General features: G+C 37.0%; 1 protein-coding gene across 4 annotated transcripts in view; it reads right to left on the bottom strand.

Annotated features, from left to right (window-relative positions):
• Positions 1-593: 593 nt before the first annotated feature.
• The window catches only part of SHOC2 (SHOC2 leucine rich repeat scaffold protein), a 70,673-nt gene continuing 47,473 nt past the window's right edge, over positions 594-23,793 (bottom strand). For all 4 annotated transcript variants that reach the window (XM_069796968.1, XM_069796967.1, XM_069796969.1 and 1 more), the window contains exons 4-9: positions 15,310-15,440; positions 11,520-11,708; positions 10,043-10,165; positions 7,789-7,926; positions 7,183-7,300; positions 594-5,267 (exon numbers count right to left, since the gene is read on the bottom strand). In XM_069796968.1, coding sequence (XP_069653069.1) covers positions 5,059-5,267; positions 7,183-7,300; positions 7,789-7,926; positions 10,043-10,165; positions 11,520-11,708; positions 15,310-15,440 — 908 coding nt within the window. In that variant the 3' untranslated portion in view covers positions 594-5,058. The remainder of the gene's footprint in view (positions 5,268-7,182; positions 7,301-7,788; positions 7,927-10,042; positions 10,166-11,519; positions 11,709-15,309; positions 15,441-23,793) is intronic.

The raw sequence follows: 23,793 nt of genomic DNA, 5'->3' as shown, positions 1-23,793 counted from the left end.
TTCTATTCTAATTTCAAAGGATACTAGCATTTTTTTTGTTTGTAGGACATGATGTAAGCATGACCTTCTTGAAAGACTGTCTATCGTAATGACCTTTACAGAGTTAAAAGACATCGGTTTAGAGCTGTGTCACATCAGCTTGGCAATATTGTCTTTTATTAAATCAGAAGTTTAAATGCCCTTGTCTGTCTTTTAGGCGCCAGAATTCTATACCTACTTTAATTTTGTTGTTGTTGAAATGCATTTTGCACTAAAATCCAAGATTTATTTTCCCTTTCAGAGAGAAAGGGTTTTCTTTTTTACTATATGCCCTACTGTACAATAACAAAATGAAAATAAAAGATTTTACCAACATTTGCTTTATAAAAGGTGTCCAATCTACATGACTGAGTAAAGCAGTTACTATCATGCAACTTTTGAAGTTTCCTGTAATTACTCTACATGACAATCTATATTTTACTTGAGCTCTTTTGAAGAGTGATGAGTATATAATGAGAAAGCAGTTCTTGATAATTTGGGGCGCTGCAAAAGTTACATCCAATTTAATTTTAGACTAGAAATACTAGAAAACTTTCAAAAGACTCAGTGGCAGCTTATTTACAAATATACTATTTATAATGAATGCATTGATACAGAATGACTCTTATAAAAAAGCAAGGCAATCTTTTATATAGACATAACAATCAACATTACAATAATTCAGATTAAAAGTACATTTTTGTAGACTGTTTACACTCTTGTTTAGCTTTTAACCACAAAATTAGCGTGGTCTGGTATTTTTCCACAGCAAAAGTCCTGTGCAGTCCTGGATAAGACCTAAACATCGGAATAATAAACATACTTTTCTGATCTTTGCTAACATAAAACCAAAAACCATTTGTAGATACTATTGTTTGTTTGTAATTGTCCTTACTGTGCCTTGAAGTTTGTGTTGTGCAAATTACTGCACATTTCTAATGTCTAATTAGAAGCTATTCCGGCATGCCAATTTGATACAACCGAGGTGTGCTACTGACTATATGAAAATTCTTCGTTGCATCCAGATTTGAAGACTCCCCTCAGATGGGTTTGTATTGGTACAGAAATTTAATTTATTTGGGGTTTTAAAAAAAAAAAAAGGGGGGGGGGGGAAGTAACCTCTCAAAGTTTTCTACTTGTTAAATAAAAGCTATTTTTCAAACTCCCAGGATTAAAGATGATACTTGAATTCCAGGTGACACAATGGGTTTCAGCACTAACCAGCTAGACAGTCTGAGTACTAATTTACTAAATCATGTACATGAGCAAACAGAACCTTCAAGAAGTCTGAACATGCACTTTCTCACACAACATTAGCAAAAGATGGACAAAACTGCAGAGAAAACCTAAATCCAAGAGAGGCACTGAAGCAAATATTCTGCAACCCAAATCTCTTTCTAAAAAGGGTGTATGAATTTCAAAGTTCCCAATAGCATCTGGCAAACGGAAAAGTGCCAATTACATAACTGTGTGACCCAACTTTACAAGCAGCATTTCCATTGCATTTATACTAGACAACTTTGGTGATGAACTTAAATATGGGACAGCCAGAGACAGAACTTTAACTCCTTATACTAAAAGAAAACATTTTTGCAAAGAATTACCAAACAACTTTCTATTTAGTGAATTTAAATGCAGTATGCGACCAACACGAGTCACAACTGCAGTTATTCCTTCTTTTCATTGTTTAACAAATCCCTAATGTGCTTTACCCCTTAACAGACTTCCATAATACTACAGAGTCTATAGTACAGTAATTTAGCTTGTTAAATCAAGGCATGATTCAGGATAGTGTCTTTATGGGGCATGTGTATATGTACATATTCTTATGTACATAAGCACAGACACATACAAAATTGATATTTTGTCTATGGGCAAGCAATTAAGGTAATGATTTTCACCCAAAGTAAAGATTGTCACACTCTTCAATAAGCCTGCTAAATTATTTCCCCCAGTGTGGCAAGGGGGATAAATATTTAATACAAGTTATCTGGGAATCACCTGTTTCTCCATCATGTTTTCAAAGATGCCATAAAGAATTAATTTCTCCACCTTGTCTATGCTTTCATACATATATAGATACACATATACATATATGTATGTATGTATACATACTTGTCCAGATGAAGTTCTTTCCATTCATACTTTGATTAGGCCAAACAAAATTCTTAAACACGTATAAGCCAACACGTGTGTCCAACTGAATGTCATCAGGCATTAAATACAATTTAGAAACCGCACTGGTTAACAATCCAGCATCCTGGGAAATGCAAGTCTGTTATGTCAGGATGTAAGACTGTTTTGAATGATCAAAACAGCTGGATTTATACGGATCTGTGTATAGATTTGGATATAAATCCATGTATGTACTATATGGATTTATATGCATCTATTCCCAATCCATGCTCCACATTTAACACTTAAACTTTTGGATAATTTTAAAGAACTTTTCAAATTCTTTGACTTGCTTTCTCCTGTACCAGAACTTCTCTCACACTGCTTTTATTCAAATCTCTCTGTAGACACTGAAAAAATAAGCATTCACCTCAGAACGTATAAAATTAAACTCCTAAAACAGGGCTCAGGATTATCTGGCATTGCAACAACCATACTAGTACAAAGATAGTTTGAAAAAATATCCTGTTTTTAATATAGTAATGAATTAAAACATAGCTTTATTTATTCCTATAAGTGTAATGAAAAGAATAGTTTGTTTTTAAGCGAGTGTAACGAGCACTATTTTGGTAGCCAACTTCTCCACAAGAATTTATGTGAGAGAGGGTCAGCTCCAATCATACAGTCATTAACCATGTACCTTAACAAGGTGAATAATCAACATATTTACAAACTAAACAAATTCAATCCCGTCAACTCTTATAAAAATGGGACTGAGGAGCAGACAGGGAATGAGACCAATGCTTGAGAACACAAGGGGTCGCCACTTTTGTTTTAAGGAACCATATTAATCAAACCAGTTTCCTCTAGTGACCTGAGGGCACAAATACGGATTTAGCAGTATATTCAGAAGTTAGATTACAGTCTTGATACTAAGCATTTCAGTGTCTTCATATTTTAACACCTTAATGCTGAGAAAGATTAACTTCAGGCAGAACTGTAAGGAACTAGCCTTTTATAAACTAAAGAAAGTCTAAACTGAAAAGCTACAGCAGATGCAAAAAAAAAAAAGGGGGGGGTAGGGGACAGAGAGACAGAGCATGTGAGAAAGAACAGAACATTACTTAGTAAAATCCAGTGACATCTACAATAGTTTTACAGCATGTTTAAGCCCTCTAAGGTTTTATATCTCCACCTGCCTTCCATTAAAACTTACTCCTTGTTAATGAAAAGGCGTACGACAAAACAGAATGCAAATAGATCACGGCAATACGTCTAAGTAAGCATGCCAGAAATAATATTCCCCAAACTTCTGCATGTGAAATAGATTTCCCATGGCATCAATTGATTTGATTTAGTTCAAAAGGTACAGTCCTGTAAGTCACACTACCCCAGCAGCAATTCCAATGACTATAAACTGGACAGTTCTTGAGTAACTGTGGAATGTAACCGCCTCGAGTTCCTACCCTCCTGAAAAAGGACAACTGGCCCTACAAGTGCAGCAATAGTGTAAGTCTCCCTGAAGCATCTTCTGCCTTTTAAACAACCAATAAAGTCATGATAAAACTGAATGTCCACTACTTACAGTGTTTCTCTTGAGCTACCAACATCTATGCACAAATGAAAAAGGTGCCTCTTTTTTAATAGATTGGTTTAATACTGAAACAGATAGGATGAAGTTAAAAAAGAATAATCAAGATACTGAACTGAATATTTTGAAGCAAGTGCCCCAGCTGTGGGGAAAAGTGCATTTAGTTCAGCAGCAAAACAGCACAGTGTGAAGATATTGTGCTTGGACACAGAAGTTCCATAATGGAAGGAGGTACAAGGCAAGTCAAGATATAAAACCATAGTACATTGTTAACCAATCTTAAAACTTACATATATTGCAGTGTTTAAAAGTAAGACACATTCATTTATTGTACAAGGACTATAAGGAATCCTTAAAATTGCCTGTTGTAGTTTATGACTCAACATTGTAATAAAAATGTACATATATATTATTTCCTTGCCACTTAACTGTACTGTTAGACCTCATGGACTTGTTACTTCACAAAATGAAAACCGCTCTTCACTGAGTATACTCAATGTTTTTACCAATCTGAAAAGGTTTACTTGTGCTAGAAAAGACCAACCGCAAAAGGCTCAGTTCAGATATGTTATGCCTGCAACTGATAACTCAGGGAAGCAAGACTTAAAGGAATTCAAGCTTTTTTTTTCTTTTCTTTTTGTTTTGACTGCATCCTTTTCACCTGCCAGTTGTTCTGATGAGTATATGTTTTTAGTATACAAACCAGTTGATAAAAATTCATCAGCAGAGGCATATAAATTCTAGATATGATTGATTAAAACAGAGCAAATCAGAATAAAACAAAATCCAGTGATTTACTCTGACTGTAAACAATATAAAAACACCATTTGCTTCAAATCTCAAAATAAGTTAAAAGAAAATCCCAACCTCAGGACACATGACCCTTTCAGGTTTTGACACAACAAAAAAAAAAAAAAAAAAAAAGAGGGAGGAAAACAGAAAAGTTCATTATATAAAGGTTACACATTTCTCTTAACTGAAAGTAAATCTAAGCAAAACTATTTTTGTCCCTTAAATTTAAACTTTGAGTTCATTGGCAATTGCTTTAAATGAACTGGCATTTTCAGATTATTCAGACATTCCATCAAATTCAGCAAAGAAAACTTAGACAAGCATTTTTACAGAATAAAAAAAAAATCTAAATGGCTATGATTCCTCTATTAGCAGAAACACATAATGCAGTCTTAAATTTGCCTTTTTATATTATTTATATATTTATATATATATATAATATAATATAAAACACATATATTATATTATATATACATATACAGACAATTACAACATTAATGCAGTTTGTGTTTTGTACAGTGTATTGGACAATCCGATTAGCATCAGACCATGGCACGATATGGTCCCTGCATTTTTAGGAACTGAATGATGAAGGAGGGTCCTCCTGCAACAATCTGAGGTGGAAGGTGGCTGAGCGGGCAGTTCTCAATACTCATTATTGACAGTTTGCTGCAAAGAGCCAGCTCAAAGGGAAGGCTGTGCAGATTGGGGTTGTCATTCAAATACAGTTCTTCCAGATTCTCCAGTGTACCTGGTTAAAATAAAATAATACAAAGTAGTATTTTTTTTGATTCATGCAGTTTATAACTTCTAGACAGAAGGTCTAAGTCCACTTGAAGATTCTTTACTATATAGAATTTTGAGTCAGTGACTCATCCAAGCTGCTGTTTTCAAGCACAGCAAGTTTTCTGTTCACTGGTACCCAAGCAAGAACCAATTTGCTTTAGTTTCCTGTAAAAATATCCACTACTACATCTCCTTTAGATAACAACTGAACTGAGAATACACAGAGTCAGATAACTGAGAGGGACTTCACCATAACTGTTTAGCCAAGTGCTCTGCAACTGCAGGCAACATTGAATATAGTTAGAAGGGCCTAGAAAATATTTATAGCATACAGTTTCTATTATTTCTTTTAAAATATCTATGCCACACATTTATGTAATTAGAACCCATATATTAAAGACCTGAAGCTGTAACTGTAATGTGCTACAGGAAGAAAGCAGGAGAGATCTCTGCACAGCAGTGAATTTATTCAATGGAACAAACCTGTGTGAAATTTTTTTCCTGAATTCAAATTTTACAACTTGCTTCTACTACAGATACTGCAATAGATTAACCAGAAGCTGGAAGACAAAGTAATTTCTTCTTTCTTAAGACTTCCATTCCTCCACAGCAATAAAATATCAAAATTAATCCATATCTTTGAAATACACTCCAAACATACAATTCCTCCTCAAAACATTCCCCGTTTTCCAAACTTATATACCATAAACATCTCCTTTAACCTAAAAGACTATTTAATCTTTTACAAAAGAGAGCAGTAGTCAGGGCTCAAGGCATGGAAAACCAACAAAAATGAAAGGCTACAGAAGAAATAATGAGAAATAGCCCATAGCATGATAGATGAAGCAGTCACCTCTAAAAACAGTTAACTATTCTCTAAGCTGTTAAGACAAGCAGCTTTAATAACCAAATTGTACTCCTACAATAGTATTTCCAGTGTGCTTACTGATTTTAATTCCACAGCTCATTTCCACAGCATCCAAACTCTCTCCACTAACTTATGAACTAAACTACAAAGCTCCAGATTTAGATTGTTTTAGGCTCTTCTCACACTGAGGCACATACAAGATGAGCAGAAGCTGCAATGGCTTATCACTAAAGATGCTGGGAGAGACAGACCATGCCTTCCCCATCTGCACATCATTGTTTCTGACCACGTTTTGCTTTCTGTAGCTTGTCCCATCATTTTTTCCTCCATAATAAGCTCTAACTTTAAGATTTTAACTTAAGTGCTCAGAATCATGCTCTGGACGAACTATAAAAGAAACATGGGCTTTCATTTTCAGATGCTCTGAATCCCACTTACTCTGAATGTCTCAAGTAGACAAAAAGAATCCTATTTCTCCCTTCTTTCTGTAGATTTTCTCTACTTCCTTTGCTTATCTCATCAAGGTGAAAAACAATATGATGGTCTATAAAGAGAAGCGTGTGCAGAGGAACTATCAGCAGAAACATTTGCTTCAGCTGTCTACAACTTACACAAGGTTTTTGGCTACACCATGGAATTAGAGTAGGACCAGTACATTTCCTTTCTCTTTCCAAGAATAGGTTTATGAAGTTGAATGACTGATAACACGCAAATTGTGGGAGAATCTGGAGAGAAAAGGAATCTCAACGTTCCAAGTTAATGTGTGTTCGGCAGCTTTCTGCAGAAGAACTGGAAAAAGCTAGACCATTCGTTTCACTACAGTTTGGCAAGATAAAGATCATACACTATACTGCTGTTCCTGTGGCACATGCTTCACATCAGGTTCTATGTATCTAGAAGTTTCAAATGAGTTTTGTGGCTACTAGTCACAAACACAGTAGATGCCTATCTTATGTGTCAGTAACTGCTTTGGCTCAGGCACACTGCATAAAACCAGAAAAAGGGATCTTACCAATTTCCTCAGGAAGGTGTGTGAGAAGATTCTCTCCAAGTCCAAGGTGTGTCAGATTGGTAAGGTGACCGATACCTCTGGGAAGGGTGGTCAACTGATTATTAGTCAGAACCAATTTCTAAGGGAAAAAACACATTTTTAAAAATTAACTTAATGACTTTTGCTTTGAATGACAGCAAGTAACAAGATATATAGCTGATAAATTGATGGGTTCTACTCTCTAGCATTTGAGCAAAAAAACCTGTACCCTTCAACAACATTTCAGACCTCTATTAAGCACCACTAAACATAAAAATAAAATAGTGCATCGTAAAACACATGCCTAAATATAAAAGCTTTCATGAACATGAATGAAATCAGAGGCTATTCCTGTGGCAGTATTATGGTACAACAGTTAAACTCTTCAAAATTTGTTTGTTCAATATTAACTGATAAATCTGGGGAAGAATTAGTGGGGACAGATTGTGGATGAAGTTGCACAAGATTCTTAACGTCTGGTTCTATGTCCAGTCCCAAATAGTTTCCCTCATCAAACTAGCTGTAATTAAATCAGCACAGTGTAAATAAAGGACGCAAGATGTTTATCTTAGCCAATTATTGTTTCACCTGCAGATCCTTGAGGTAAGCTATTTCATTTGGCAAGGATTCCAGTTTGTTTTCCTCTAGATCTAACTCTCGTAGTTTCCGTAGATTTCCAATTCCATGGGGAAGTTTCTTTAGTAGATTGTTTGACAAGATAAGAACCTAAAAAAAACCCCCACAACCAAACACACAGAATTTCAGCAACACAGTAAGTAAATAACAAATTAAGACAGGATCTTTTATATTTTCAAGTAATGAAGTCCAAGATTAGCCTATATTTAAATTACAGAAGCAAACTTAAAAGAAAAAAAAATCAAATCAGTGATTAATCATTTTAAGCCTTTAATGATACAAATACATAAATTTGACAGAATTCTTTCAAATATTATTTTACATAATAATAGATGCAGAGTAAAAATGAAGAACACCTTATTTCTTCAAATGACCAAAGAAAAACACTTTCTTCCTGTACTTCCCTATCATTTCATTATGCTACCTTATAGCTATCTCATAATCATGTTTTACATTATTTGCTGTGCTTGCCAAGGCCTCCTTAAAAAGCTTAATACTTCCTCTTCTCCCTATGTCCCTTTGTTTAGGGGCAGCAGCAAGTAAACATACAGATCAGAGCACCCAAGCAGAACACTGCATAGGTATCCACTGGCTTACCAAAGTGGTCTCCTATCACACACCCACCCCTACTACAGTGTTATCCTCTTGTTTTTCTCCCCCTTTCTAAGTTGAATTATAAATACCCTAGGTTCAAGAAATGTATCCTTATTTGCAATGTCAATTAACAGAGTTATTCATTATATCACAAGCAAGTTAACAGGGGTTACACTAGTATACCATTTTTCCTCCAGAGAAGTCTTGCAGTTCTTAGCAGCAGTCAAGCCTCACAACAACACAGTGAGTAGTAAGGTAATTAATTACTGATTAAACAATGCTATTATCTAGTTATTTAACAAGGCACACTGAAACACAAAGATGTGAAAGAGTACCCAGTGTGGACCCTCATCCTAGCCACACACAACTCCCTGCTAAGCCAGCCAAGGTTGCAAACGCCTGGCTTCTACCAATCCCAACACTCACTAGCTTCATGTAACGTGGAAACACCAAAGGCAGGAACAGAATAGAAAACAAGGCTAAAATCAAAATGAAAATCAAAATGAATAAAAGCCAAAGTCTTAGCATTAGCACAAGCAGTATTTCGCTGGCTTTCCTTTATGCACTACGATATACACAGAATGATAAGAATAGTAACGTTTTAATCGCATATCAAGAGACAAAGGCAGGAACAGAAAATATTACCTACATGCAACACAGCTGACTTAGCACTGCTGTGGGAACGTTCACTTTTGTGTAAACACTGCCCAAATAGTTCTTTGTATTTGATACTTTAATTACAGAGAAAAATACTGCTAACGGGTCATGCAGCTCTCCAGCTTCAGCAGCCGGCAGACCACCAGCAAATCCAGTTGTTAGAGGTTACTAACTTCCCAATCACATCAATCACAGCCTTAACTTAAAGGGAACTGGGCCACTAAATAGCTATTACTCTGCCATATAATTTTTGCTCCAAACTACAGGAGTTATTAATTATTCAGAGCAGCAGTCACACTGGAAATTTGCAATTTCAAATACGCTATTTGCTATCGTACTTGAACAGATTTTTCCCAGCAGCGCACAGAGGCTACGAAGACCCCTCAGCTGCCCAAAAAAGCCCCTCTACCTTTATGTCCCTCCAAAGCAATTAAGTTTGTCTCTGCTGATGGTACCTTGGGAAACAGGACTAGGGGACACAACAGGTTTAGTTCACAGTTTCAACCTACGAGTTCTTCCCCCCTCAAAGGCTGAGAATTCCAACCCAGCTGCCTACAAGGTTCACAGAGCTACATTCAAGCCACCTCTGGCTGTAGACCATTTCATTACATTTTTCTGATCCCTGCCGTTTCCATGTTGGTCTCTCCAGGAATCAAGCTGAGTTCAGTGCCATTGCATTTACAACACTAACTTTCTGTTGAGAAAAGTTTTCCTTCTATGTAGTTAAAAATATATAGGTACTTAGCCCTTTGTGCACACTCATCTAGACCCTGAAGAACAACATTCAAAAAGCTGTTGACAATAACCATAAACAGATGCAACACATCTAATTAAATAGCATACATACACGTACTTATTTGGCTTTATTTGACCCCAAAGTAATATTACTTAAACCTGAAGTAGAGAATGCCTGTTTGCAGGGGTTCACTTAGCTGTTCATTTATACTCTTCTCACCTCAAGAGAAACAAGCCCAGATACATCCTCAGGGATTTTTGTGAGCTGATTAGTCGCTAAGTTCAGTTCTACCATACTAGTCCAAGTCCCGAAGTCCAAGGGGAGAGAGGTCAGCTGATTGTCCTGTGATTTAACATATCAAACATTTAGAGTCTGCACTTGCAAGAAATTGGCAAGGCATCTGAGAGATTAAGCAAACTGCTTACAAAATACTTCATAACAAAACAGTTGATAATTAAAACAGAAGAATAAAATGTTGATAATTGGCCAAATATTTTCTAAATTCCTCCAAATAATAAGCAGTCCCAAACAGAGTTACAGAATTGACTCTGTGTTACTAATATGAACTGAAGTGGAAATATTAGAAGTACATAATTCTCAAGATTTCATGTGTCCCAGTAGTTAAAACTTTTTTTTTGTCCCTTCTTTGCTGAATACAATGAAGGGTGGAAAAAAAAAGAACAGAAAATTCACCATAACTTACAAAGCTGCTATCAGCATGCTGGAATCCTAAAAATATATGGAGTTCGGGAAAAAAACAAAACAAAACCAAAAAAAACTACAAACACACCCCCCCCCCCCCCCCCAAAAAATACCACCACCACCCCCAAAAAAAAACAAGGGGGGGGGGGGGGGGGGGGCCACCAAACATACCACAAAGGAAATACACCTTAATGGCTCAGAGTAAAAGCATCTGAAATTAATCTGAACATCTTACTGCTCAAAATGTTGCTACAAAATTTGATCTAGACAGACACCACAAAATCTAAAAAAAACAGGTCATACAAAGTCCTGATAAACATGCAAAGTTAGAAATGGGTACATGATAAAAAATGGTCTTAATGCAAACTGAGAATCCATTTGTGCCAAAAGATATTCTAAAATAGTAGCTGAGCTTAGCTACTGCCCAAACATTATTTATTTTTTTAAAATAATTTAAGAACTTGAAACCAACCCATTCAAAGAAAAACATCACCTCTTTTCCCTAGTTCTCTTCACCCTAAGTGTATGCAACCCAGACTTAAAGGTTCTCTTTCTGTGTTCTACAACTACCGCCAAAAGGCTCCAAACTTAGGTTTTGAAAGAATATATTCTAAAAAAGATATTTGACATAATTTTGTTTATAATCTAAACTGTAACAGTGGCGGGGGGGGGGGGGGGGAGTGGAAATAAACTACTCCACATGCTCATGTCCCATGTGAATATTCAAGAACTTTGCAACCAACTTCCTTATTTTCATTGTTCAAACTTGAGAAAATGTGACAAAAGCTTAACTAACAAAAGTAAAGACAAATCAATAACATCTTGATAGTACATTTTTAAACTAATACAGAATTGTTTCTGTATGTTAGAGCAGCAGTATCCACTTCAGCATGACAAATTCACTCCCTCTATCATTAAGTTTGCCAGAATTCACGGAGCAGCAAACAGTGCTCCTCATTGATTTTATACACAGTAGCATGTTTCTGTGCCTCACCTTCATGTTCAGCTTACTTAATACTTTAGCTCTAGAGAAAATTCCAAAGGGGATTTTATTGATGCGGTTGTGTTCCATATTGAGAGAGTAGATTGTGGAGAACTGGGACGGGCCACCCACGGGATAGGACTGGAAGCAGTTCCTGGCCAGTGTTAAACTAGTCAGTTTGACAAGGCTGGATAAAAGACCCTGTAGAGAGAAGAAAACCACCCAGGAACTTAGGACAGATTTATTTGAATACATCTCTTTTCCTCATGGGTCTAATTAGAAATGTTTTTCCCCCTCAAGTCCATCCCCTAAAGAAGCGTTGCAACACACAAACCAGTGTTAAATTTGATAAAACTTCCATCAGCAATAATCTCTGCTCACGATCTTCAGCCCCCTTTCTCCTTACATACTGACAGATATAAAAAAAGCAAACATATCACATTTAAAAGCACAAGTTTAGGAGGTTTTGTAACTCTTTTGTCCTCTGAAAGGATTTTTTTTAATAACACTTTGGGCATTAATAATACATCTTGGGCAGCTCTGAAGAGCACCGGGGCAGCGGTTGGCAGGCGCAATCAGCAGCGTGTCCATCCTGAACAGCGGTCCTGGCTTCGGCCAATGCCACCCAACTACTGCTCACTCAATTTTGATGCCTGCTCACAGTTCCAAAGAAGTATCAACTGTATGCACCATTTTTCAAACAAGCATTTGATACTTCCAGTACAAATCTTTGTTAATTTAACAAAAATCCATATTGTGATCACATCTGGTAGAAGTTTCCTCTTAGGCTGTAACAGTTTCAGATAATCAGACAGGCCAGAGAAAAAGAATGGGAAGGGAAGGGTTTGGAAATCCCAGGTTTTTTTCCTGTTTTCAAAATATTCCTAAATAGTTACTACTCCACTTTTTTTTTTTCTTTCTTTCTTTTTTCTCTTAAGAATTGAAAAGCAAGAAGCTTGGAGTTAAACTGGATAGCAATGGCTGTCCGTTGAATCCAGAGTCTCATTTCACTTTGCAATTTAATTAGATTCTGAAATCTCAGCAGCGCAGATCTCAGAGTTTATCTGTTAGTTACGTGCCAAGCATGTTGCTGGAACTGTGGGGATGAATAATGAGATTTAAATTACTGCTGAAGTGTCACCTTTGCTTATTACTATGCCAACTTGAATTCAGCCCTATTTGCTCAAGTATTACAGAAATTGGAGATTTATGCATAGCATTACATACCATAAATAATGCAACATCTGCAATCAGGAATGAGTGATAACAAGATAATGATTCCAACCATATTCCTAATGTCAGTATTTTGGGATTGCAACTGCAGTGCTATATTCACTGTAAAAGGTTTAAGAACATGGCTTTGCTGTTCCACCAGGAAAACTCTGGCTACTTTTCTAAATAGTTTATTAACATTATTGTAAATAAAACAGGAGTAAATAGGGACTTGTCTACATGTCATGGCTAAAACTTTAAGCACTGAAATACAATTTTGGGGGCATCTCAGCAAATATCAGTGAAGCAATTTTCCCCCTAAAGATAAAATAATGGATCTTCAAATCAGTATTAATCTAACCTAATCATTAACTAGTATAATTTTTGATTAGGAAATACTGCTTCTAGCTATACTTTAACAGACAATCTGTCCTAGGGTTAGGGAGTCCCTGAGCTCTGTTACAAACACACTTTATTGCTTCAAATGGATCTTGGCATTTCAAAAAGCCATTTTTAAAGTCTGCTTCCATACAAAAAATATTAAAAATATGTTAGCTAATACACTCTAATAGCCTAGAGTAATTAAACACATTTGAAGGGAAGCAAGAGAGCTTTGGCAGTACAAAGAGAACAATGCTCTTACATCTGAGAGCTGTGGCAGTGCTGCCTTCTCCCAGCCCATCCTTTTAAGATAAAATATTTATTAGGCATTGTGTCAGCAGCTTCAGCTATGTTTTGAAATTCAGAAGTTTCTTCTACAAAGACAGTTCTTTGTATTATAGCACAGAATGTTTTACTTTAAACAGATTACAGTATAAACTATACACTTCTGCAAGGTAGCAGCTTAAGTGTTAACATATTGTTGGCAAATATACGTGAAGGCGGCAGCACAGTCGCAAAGAGTTCTGTATTATGACTGAACATATTTTAAAGCAAGTAATCATCCCTCACATTAGCTTTTTGTAATTATACTGTAGTTGCTTTTATAATCTGTCTGGGTGGGGTGGGCTAGTTTAGCTCTCATCTTAAAAGCAGCCTGGTGGCTTTCACTCAGTAGCATTTTCTTAAATGATAGTTTTACCCAAACATTTATTAAATTCTCTGTTTTCAGTCTATCATGGCCGAGTTCAGAAATTTATCTGAAGGAAAGTAGTTACTTACTGCACTTTGTTACTTTGAGTACTTTGCCTAACTCCAAATGCATTTTGGTTTTTTCTTCTATGTATAGTTTCCTATATACCTCTTTAGATAAGCTTTTAACTCATTTTATACTAGTAATTTATACAACTTGATTGGGTGGGGTGGGGATGACAGCTTAGGAAAGCAGTTTGGACCATCATTAAAACAGAATAGATTATAAACTCTATGTTGTGTACTGAAGACTTCATCTCGAGAAGTTCTAAAGCAATGGAAGAAATATCCAAAATAAGAATCAAGCACAGATTTTCTTCTGTCATCAGAGCAATTCTTCCCAGGCACTAATGCTTCAAGTCAAAGTTTTTTCTCTAAATGGTTACTAACACTAAAAGTATACAGTATGCAGCCAAGCATCTCACATTCTGCTGCCCTGATAAATAGTCTCAAGAAATTAAGAAAACAAAAAGGTTTGAAGGTATAACCCAGCAGTTTAAATAGTTTCAAAGTCTGCAGATATCAAAGCTGTATTTAAAAAATGGTCTGTAACCAACTACCTATCCAGGACTGTGAAACTGGAGTCCACAGGGGCACATTTCAGACAACTCTAGAGAAGGAGTATACAAAAACATACAGATGCACTGGGGACTAGGACCTTCTGCCTCTTCACCCCAGAGCTAGTAAAGCACTCTGTTCAGGGAATGTGTTAATTGAAGAGACTGACAAGGTAGCTCCAGAACTTCTACCTATTAACATTTTCCATGGTTCCACACTAAGCCTGAGGCAAGAAAGATCAAGGTAAGACAACCAAGTGCAGCAGCTATGAAAAGAAAAGCAAGAAAACAGATTTATCTTCTCCTTTCTCCTTTCTCACAGGGTCACTGGAAACTGAAAAATGATGCATATATTTATTTTTCGTAACTGATGGAAGGTGTGTCAATGAGTTGCCAGATGATATCACATTGGTGTCAACAGCACACTTTTCCACATTAAAATGAGAATGCTGAGGCCAAGTAGTTGTGACAAGCTTTACTCACTCTCTTAAAGGTCATTCTTGCCTCAATAAGATGAGAAAGAGATATCCTATTTTTCATTTTTCTACTTCTTCCCCACCTCCATGAAACAGAAACACTGAGAAACACTTATCTAGCTTGAATGGTGGGAACCTGGACTCCTTATTTAAGGTTTTCTAAAGAGACAGGACAGCAAATGCAATCACATGAATTGCTCCCACTTTTAACTGAAGTTGTATGACATTAGTTGTTCTATACTAGTTAGATACACCTAATATGTACAGAATTGCAATATTTCACATTACACACATGCAGATTAAAACAAAGGGTATTGCTCAGAGTTATGATGCAAGATGAAGTAACTTCACATATTCCAATCCCTCTACAAAACACTGATGCCTTACAACACATTCCCTCCCCAGTCAACTCCCTCTAATTCTCACCTCTGGTAAAGTAGAAATGTTGTTGTTCTCCAGGTTCAGTTCATCTAGTTCACTGCATTTTGCTAAAGACTTCGGAATTGCTGACAGCCTATTGTACCTCAGGCCAAGACGACTTAGACTGGACAGATTTCCTACAGGTAGGAAACAGGTATTAATATGTCGTTAGATTAACACAGTACAAGGTTTTACTTCTGAGTCTTCTGTTGTCTCACATTCTACACTTCAAGCTTTTCATATGGTAAAATGGAGCTATCATCCCAAAACAGGAGATACACAGATTACAGTGCTTTCCAACACTGAAGTCAACAGTGTGGAAGTAGATTGTGCCTATTAAATATTCTTTTTAAGTTGTGCCTAATATGGTAAGCAAGCAATGCTTATGTCCTATTGTAGAAGTCCTTCTATCCTGATCTTTCTACTGACAAAAAACTCTTATCATTTTCCAGATGTCCCCAAAATTACTTTTTTGAAATTACAGATAGCATCACTCAATTCCATGATTCATATTACCAGAACTTGGGTATACATCTCACAGCTCAGGTCCTGGCAAAACAATTTCCCCTACAGGGAAGAAAAAAAAAAAACAACCAAAAACAAACAACAAACTTTACCATCCTCCAAAAGCAACAGCCTTTAAAAGGTGATGGGGGGGGGGGGGGGGAGGGAAAAAAAAAAAAAACACAAAGCAAAAACCCACTTCCAAGTTTTCTGAATGATACCGAAGGACAAGTCTGGAGGAAGCCCACAAAAATCTGGACAATAGTGCATGTAAAAATATTTCTGAATATTGCCACGCCAACAGTCCCAGTTGATATGTATTTCTGTCAGGAAAAAAATTCTTGAGAAACTTGCCACTTGAAAATTTCCCATCTGAAGCTCCCTTTAGCTCCAACTTTTACCATCTAACAAATACTCAAGACCAAAATCAACTGCTTAAGAATGTCTTTGAACTATACAGTGCTAGGGCATTTAGACTCTCCTGCAGGTAGTAAGACCTTGAACTTCACTGAAAAGTCAACTGGCAAATAGTACGAAGAACAGTGCTTAGTCTTCTGGCTCATCCGTATCATTGGAAAACATATCTATGCATGTGGTTACATCGCACCAGTGGAGCTTGTGAACAGATTCACACAATCAGTCAGTTCCTTGCAAAACATTCACTATTTTACACTCATTTTTACAACCACTCATAGCACACACATTTGTTCTGCAAATTGAAATACCAGAAAGACACATTAAAAAAGAAACATAAGATTTAATAAATGGCAGCAAGAATAACCAGAAATAATTTCAAAAGATGAAGGGAGCTTACAGTCTAACTACCCATTAAATGAAGGCTATATTAATGTCTATGCATATGTACTTATACAAAGGTTACTGGAGCACAACAAAGGAAGAAGCAAATGTAGTGTATGAAGTATGCTTGGAAGCTAAGGATGAAACAAAATAAAAAGAAATGGAGAATGAAAACTAATACAAATGCTACAACAAGATCTGCTAGACAGAGGAAAAGTCTCAACAGAGGAAGTGGCAAAATACCTCCTTTCTGAACTTGGTCAAAATATACTGTAAGAATGACCCCACATCACTGAGTAGCTGGGAAAGTAGCTAATAAAAACTGGAAATTGGGACTGTTGTACGATTCACTGTAGTTACTAAAATGGAGATTCACAAAAGCAGTGAAAGTAAACAAACAAACACACACACACACCACACACACACCCCGAAAAAAACCCCAAAACCAAACAAAACAAAAACCCCCGAAATTTATATAGGACAAAAATTATCCGGGTCTTACAAATCAAGAGAGAAAAGAGGATGAATTTTCAGTGCATATGTGACCTTTAGCTAACAAGTTTAGCAACAAATTCCACTTAGTACTGTCAATAACTAAACAAAAGTTAAAACAACAGGTAGCCACCCAGAGCTGCTTAACTAGTAGCTTCTCCCATTGGGATTTTTATTTATATTTTTTAAGTGCTTTCCTTCTGAGCAAGTATACAATCAGGTTTTGCAGAAGCAGCAAAGAAAGTCTTCCCTTAACCTAAAAAAGGCATTTAAAATCCAGGGCTATCAATATTGCTCTCCAGTGCACAAATCTTTATCTTTTGAGGTTAAATCCTACAGTGCATATACACACTAAAGAGAATAATTAAGACCTATTTTGATCCTACAATCCACTAGTATAAAGATGCACATTTGTACGTAACGTAGCTATTTCATGCTGTATTTGGTGAGATCTGGCATTGCTGGCTGTATAGGAAACTGGCCTCACTTCACATGATAGACATCCTATTGCAAGGCACCAAGATCATTAGGGTTCGCTGTTCTAGGGATGAAAAAAGCACATCCTGACTGCATTTCTCTGAATTGTTATTTAATGCTTTACTAACAAAAAGAATTACAAACTTTGTGTAAAGTAAGATGTCAATCTACCATTCTTTTTCACTACTTAAACCTTGAGCTAGATGCTGATCTGGATTCTTCAGGCAAAGAAAACAAACGGGGAATGGCTCTAACAGACAGCATGATGCCAACTGTTGCTTAGCAATACAATGTCGCTATGCCAATTCCCAGATTGCGAGCACAGGTTGTATGTATATGGCTCTCTTCCTACCAGCAACGTGGCATTTCAGAAAAATGAAACAAGGCAGCCATTAGAGAAAGTCAAACGGTACCGTCATTTTCCAGGAGACATTGGCTATCCTCATGGCATTATCAGAAAGGAGGCATAAACAGCAGCTCCCAGTAATTTTTTCTTATCATAAGTAGCATTTCTCAATATAACTTTATCACTGTTTCTCTACTAGTTATCCTTCCCCTCCATGGGAAAGGCATGCAAAGGCATAACAGAAGACACATCCTGCATGTACCACACTCCCTGTGACTGTTTTACACACCGCAGCACTAAATACAGTTATTCCTGAGAACAAAAGCAGCAAGATTTCAGCTGGAGCTTCATCAGTAGCACCTCTCCCACCGCACCTGGAAGGGCTGTCCTGCACTCAGCTGATGCAGGCAGTACGGGCCGCCTTCTCGTTTCAAGCCAGTATTTATTTATAGCCAATTTACTGCCATTTAGTCTTCTGTCAACAAGACCCAGATATCTTTTCATCCTCATGAGAGTTCATATTAACACCTCACTGTGAACACATCACAGTGAGAAACGCTTATCAGCTTTTATCTTCACATGCTGGACAAGCCAGATCTTAGACCTTAGTCTCCTCTTCACAAAAAAAGGATGATCCTTAGAGCTCTTCCCTCTGCTCAGCGTATTAAAACTTACCTTTTTTTGTTTCCTTTTTTGTTTGCTTTTAAAGGAATGCTCAGTACAATGACGTTAATATTTGCCTCCATGGTCCAAAGCCCAGCTGCTGGGCAGCTGGCTAACACGCTCAGGCCTCCTCGCCGGCTCTCTGACCACCAAGTGACAAACTCCAGTTTATAACAGAAACTGTTACAAGTTGCTAAATAGGACACCTTTTGCATTACATGATCAAAAGTGATCCCATTCACAGCTCCCTGAGCTCAGGATTACCTAGCTGATACTCGTATTTGGAGCTCCTTTACAGTGCCTGCACTCATCTCCATCTTCTCCAGTTCAGCTACTGGTTTCTGAGGTGGCACCATATTAGGTACTCCGCCGACGTGCTGTCAGGTTAAGTCTAAGAAATAAAGTGAGGAAGGTAACAACTGATCACGATCAACTCAGTCAGACAGTCATCAGGATCATTTTGCGGTTGTACTTTTGGCACTGAAACCGTACCTCAGCAGTTACTCTAAAACAGCCCCTCGCAGGTAGAGTGACTCAGAAAATGCAGCACTAGATGTTCATGAACATGACAGTTTGATAACCACAACTGAAAAGCAGCCACTAGCAGGAAAAGCAACAAGCAAAACCCCTTCCAACTTGTTTTCTTAGGGAGCCCATTACAAAAAAACCTTGTAAACGCAACTGCCCCATCCATTGGTACTTCTAAAAATACAATACTAAAGCCTGACTAATCCCTAAACTTAAGCCAGGCCTAAGAAAGTCACTGAAAAATTGTTTTAGTTCAACTTTAGGTGTGAACAGTCACTCTTGGGAATCAGGTTTCACACAGCCACCTTGTGTCAGGTCCATTTTCTCACCAGAAAAGTGTACTAACACCCATCAGTGGGCTCCACTTTGCCCAGCTCTCAGGTTTGAAGCAACATTAAGTGCAGAATTCATAATCACTTCACTGGAGTGACTGCATGTCTCTCTCAGGGTTAGCTGTTTAATTTACACAGAAATGAATTAAAAATACTTGGAAGCATGCAAATGCAGAAACATTAAACTCTGTTACTATAAAAGGGACCCTAAATAGATGCTTTAAATTAAATTCTTTATTAAAGGTACCTCAAAAATAATATTAGTCAAAGAAAAAACAGGTGTTTGCCAATCCCAAAACAAAGGGAAGACTGGAAATAAAGCAGGAAACCACGCTTACAAAAACACACTTTTTAGAAAGACCACCTGAAGTGGTTCTCCAAGTAGGAGCAATACATCTCTTTCTTGAATATTTCAAAATCAAGAGAAAAAGGAACTGGTATGTTGAATAATATAAAGAAATCCAAATTCCTAATTCAAAGTCCTACCAGTGCTTTCTAAAGGGAGTAACAAATGCTCTCTTCTTTTGAGATTTACCACACCTCTTCCTTTCCCTCCCTTAGTTAAAATAATCCTTCAAATTCCCTATCCTTAGATGAAGTGTCATTACTTAGTGCAAAATGTTACTGCATCATTACTAAAAGATGGAAAAATTAGCCTGTTTTATATAACTTAGTTCATCAAACTGGTTTGCTATCGGTATCAGTTGCTTTCTCCTAAATAAACTGGAAGCATCACATCAATTTAAAATCTGTTCACTAGAGAAAACTCTTCTGCAGATAACGTTAAAAACACAAATTGGACTTAGAAGAGCTGTGCACAGCAAAACCCCGTAAGATTGTAATCAAAAGTATACATGAACCTCAGTATGCAATAGATCGTTGCAAGAACTTGCTACAAACAACATCGCACTATGAAGTATTTCTGGTGGCCTAACTCCCGTAAATATCCTTAGATTTTGATTTAATTAAACTGCACACAACAAGTAGCCACCTATTAAAGAACACGTTTTACACGACCACACATTACTTCATAGAATGAATTAAGTGAACTGAGCTAACGGATCTTCTTCTAAGAAAGATAAATTGCTGTTTTGCATACAAAAGGTACCAGATGTCATTTTTAACAAATAGAAAGCAAGAGGTACATCCAAAACTAATTCTAAAAGTTTAAAAAAAAAAAAAACTTGATGTCACTTTAAAAAAAAAAAGATAAATTAAGTAAGCTTAATACACCACATCACATTAATCTTGTAGTGAGAATAACAAAGATGAGAATATGGAAGAAAAAGCCAAAAGATCTTCAACGAGTATGTTACAAAGCAGGTGGGACCTAAGGGCCTTAAAAGAGTTGAAAATTGTATAGGAGAGACTAGACAAGCTAGAGATTGCCAGCTATTAATGGAGATTAAACACTGTGTTCAAATATTTCAATAGTGCTCCTAGTCTAAAATAGCCCTAAATCAGAAGATGCCTGTATCACACCTTGTACTTCTATATATTACTTTTTCCAGATGTCAGCCATACACTCCATAACAATTGTTGAAGAGTTTCACAGAATTTTAGGTGAAAGGAGATGTTGACGTGTTTAATCTAATCTCTTGTCAGAAAGCAAACCATTTCCCCTGATAGCTGTAGAGTAAAGCGAAAGGCTTCAGATAAACCGTTTCAACCTTCAGTTGCATTCCACAAGCAAGGACCATGTCTTCCTATGTCCAACACTGCAACAGTGTGAAGTGACCGGTCTGGCAAGACATCCTGAAGGTGATCTCAGTGACCATGTTGCAGTGGAAAGCAGAACAAAATCCCATAATCATTACTTACCTGATGGGGGGCAAATCCTTCCTAAACCAAAGCGCATAGATTTGTATGAATGTAAACTCGAGTCACCAATCAATCATCCAAGAGAGGTCAAATCCTTTCTACCTGCAGAGCTGAAACATCCCCATTGTTTAATATCACCTGGCTAAAGGCTGATGTTTTAGGAAAATTGGGAATGGGGACAGAAAGGTGATGGGGGTGGGAGGGCAAGCACTCAGGAAAACTGCAGAAGAGAAGAGAATCCCTTCGGGTCATTGCTACCAGCTACCAAAGCCAAAGCATGGCATGCAACTATAGTCTTCCAAATAACAAGGTATAGTTGAACACAACACAAAGCTTGACTTACGAACTCCAGATTTTACTGGTTTAACAGTAAAGTGATTTCTAGCGTATTTTAGTTTTTCTTTTCAGCCACCAATACCCCCTGATACACCAGGCCAGTGTAGGAGGCAGATTCAGACTCTCAAATTACAAGGGCCAGCAGGGTCCTTTTTTTTTTTTTCCTGCTCAAACCAAAGTGCATTATCCTCCTTACATAAAGTTTAGGAATTCTCATAAAGATGTTATCTATTAGAAAGTTATTTAATGTGAATTTAAAATTAATCTTTACCACCCTTACTGGTTTAAATGCCATTTGAAGACAGCAAAGAGATTGTTTCCTATTTACAGTCTAGCAGTATTAACCAAAGACAGGTTTTCCCTCATTATTTCAAGATTAAGGCTGAAGTGTGACCGTGTCAGCATTTACTTAGTTTTCAACTCTAATTCAAGACCATAATCATTGCCGACTGCATGTGTGAAAGATGCACACAAGATGCTGGCAAAACTTGAGTGACAGAAGCTCAAGTATCTGCCATGCACCACACACAACACCTGCATAAGGCTAGAGAGCACAAACTCTTAGTGACATATTTCTGAAACCGTCTAAGCTACGAAAATTCAACTTCATTTAACATGCGTTCATCAAAATGCATATAACTAATAGACCTGCTTGTCTTGATTCTGATGTGTTCCTTTGAATCACTCTTCCCTTGTGTCTCCTGCTTACATAACGAAAATAAGACTATGGGCTTTTTCTTTCTGCAGTATACAAATCATTCTGAAAATGCTGAGCTGCAGTTATATCTGTACATACTGGTCTCTGTATCTAATTACTGTGTGATGGTATGTACATTCACTAAAATAAACTGTACCCATCCTAGTCTTACCAGGAAGAACATCCACCCAAAATACAAAATAAAAAATATTTTCATAAATACACATTAAGTCAATAAACTCAGAACCAATAAGCCAACAGAAGCTAGCCTAACTTTTAAAGAAAAACAGTGCATATGTATTTAACTATATCAGGCTTGCATTGGAGATTTATTTATTAAAACAAAAAAGGGAAGTTATAATTAGCTGAAAATTATACAAAAATACGAAAACACTTCACACTGCAACAGAGTCAAAAGCAACAGTTTGGACTTATTTGGGGCTATCAATGAAAGTGTTGCATTTTACTCAATTCATACTTCATACAATAAAGCAACTGACATTTCACTTAATTTTTGATTGGTAGTCTTATTTGCCTTTTCAATTGACTATTTAAAACCTTTCTGTGAAATTAAACATCTATATAAATGTAAATCACATTGTAAGAACAGTTTATACTTAACTGGTAATACAGAAAAAACATTAACCTTTCCTAAGTGATAGATGTGTTTAATTTTCTAAGTCCGCCCTACCTTATAGAGTAAACATATAAAATGTGTGACACATGAATATACATTTAAAATTTTAGCTAATTAAGAAATGTGAGAATTGTTACATGCAGACCAGAGAACCACCTAGTATCTCCTCTCCAGAAAAAAGTGCCCAACAGCAGATACCAAGAGGAGAACCTAAGAAAAGGGAAAAGCACACCCTGAAACTTCCCCAAGAGCTGGGGGAAGATTCAACAGCGTGTGGCTCAGCGGCTTCCCAAATTTAGAAGCAACTGATACATTTTACTTCTGCGCAATTGTCACGCTGCCCTGTGAGCTTTTAGCATCTACAGCAACCTGTGTGAACACTGAGGCCCAAGTGCTCCCCACTCATCGCATGCAGTAGTCTGCTTTTTACTGGTTTGAGGTCAACACCTCACAGCGTTGCTTCATCCCTCCCCTCCCGCCGTTGGAGGAGACGGTGAGCAGTCACTTCCCACTTACCCTCTCCTGCCACTCACTATTTTCTAGCCAATTTCACTGCTTTACCTTTACTAAGTTTAGAATTGAAGCCAGCAAGAACCAGAAGCTTCACTCCCTTTATGAGACAACCATGAGAACTAGCAAAGGCTTGTAATAACCTGAAATAAGAATGAAGGATGGGAACAACTGCTTTCCACCTGATAAAGAAAAGGCCAAGCTTATAGCAATTGCCCAATACTAGCAGAATCTAATTTAAAATGTTTCATTAACAGCATAATCCAAGAACAAAACTTTAGACAAAAGCACTGAACACTGATCAGATCTCCTAATGTGAGCCTATGGAAACAGGCTCAATCCTGCAAAG

The sequence above is a fragment of the Haliaeetus albicilla genome, chromosome 11, assembly GCF_947461875.1.
Source record: "Haliaeetus albicilla chromosome 11, bHalAlb1.1, whole genome shotgun sequence".
NCBI lineage: Eukaryota > Metazoa > Chordata > Aves > Accipitriformes > Accipitridae > Haliaeetus > Haliaeetus albicilla.
This window is presented reverse-complemented; position numbering and strand designations above follow the sequence as displayed.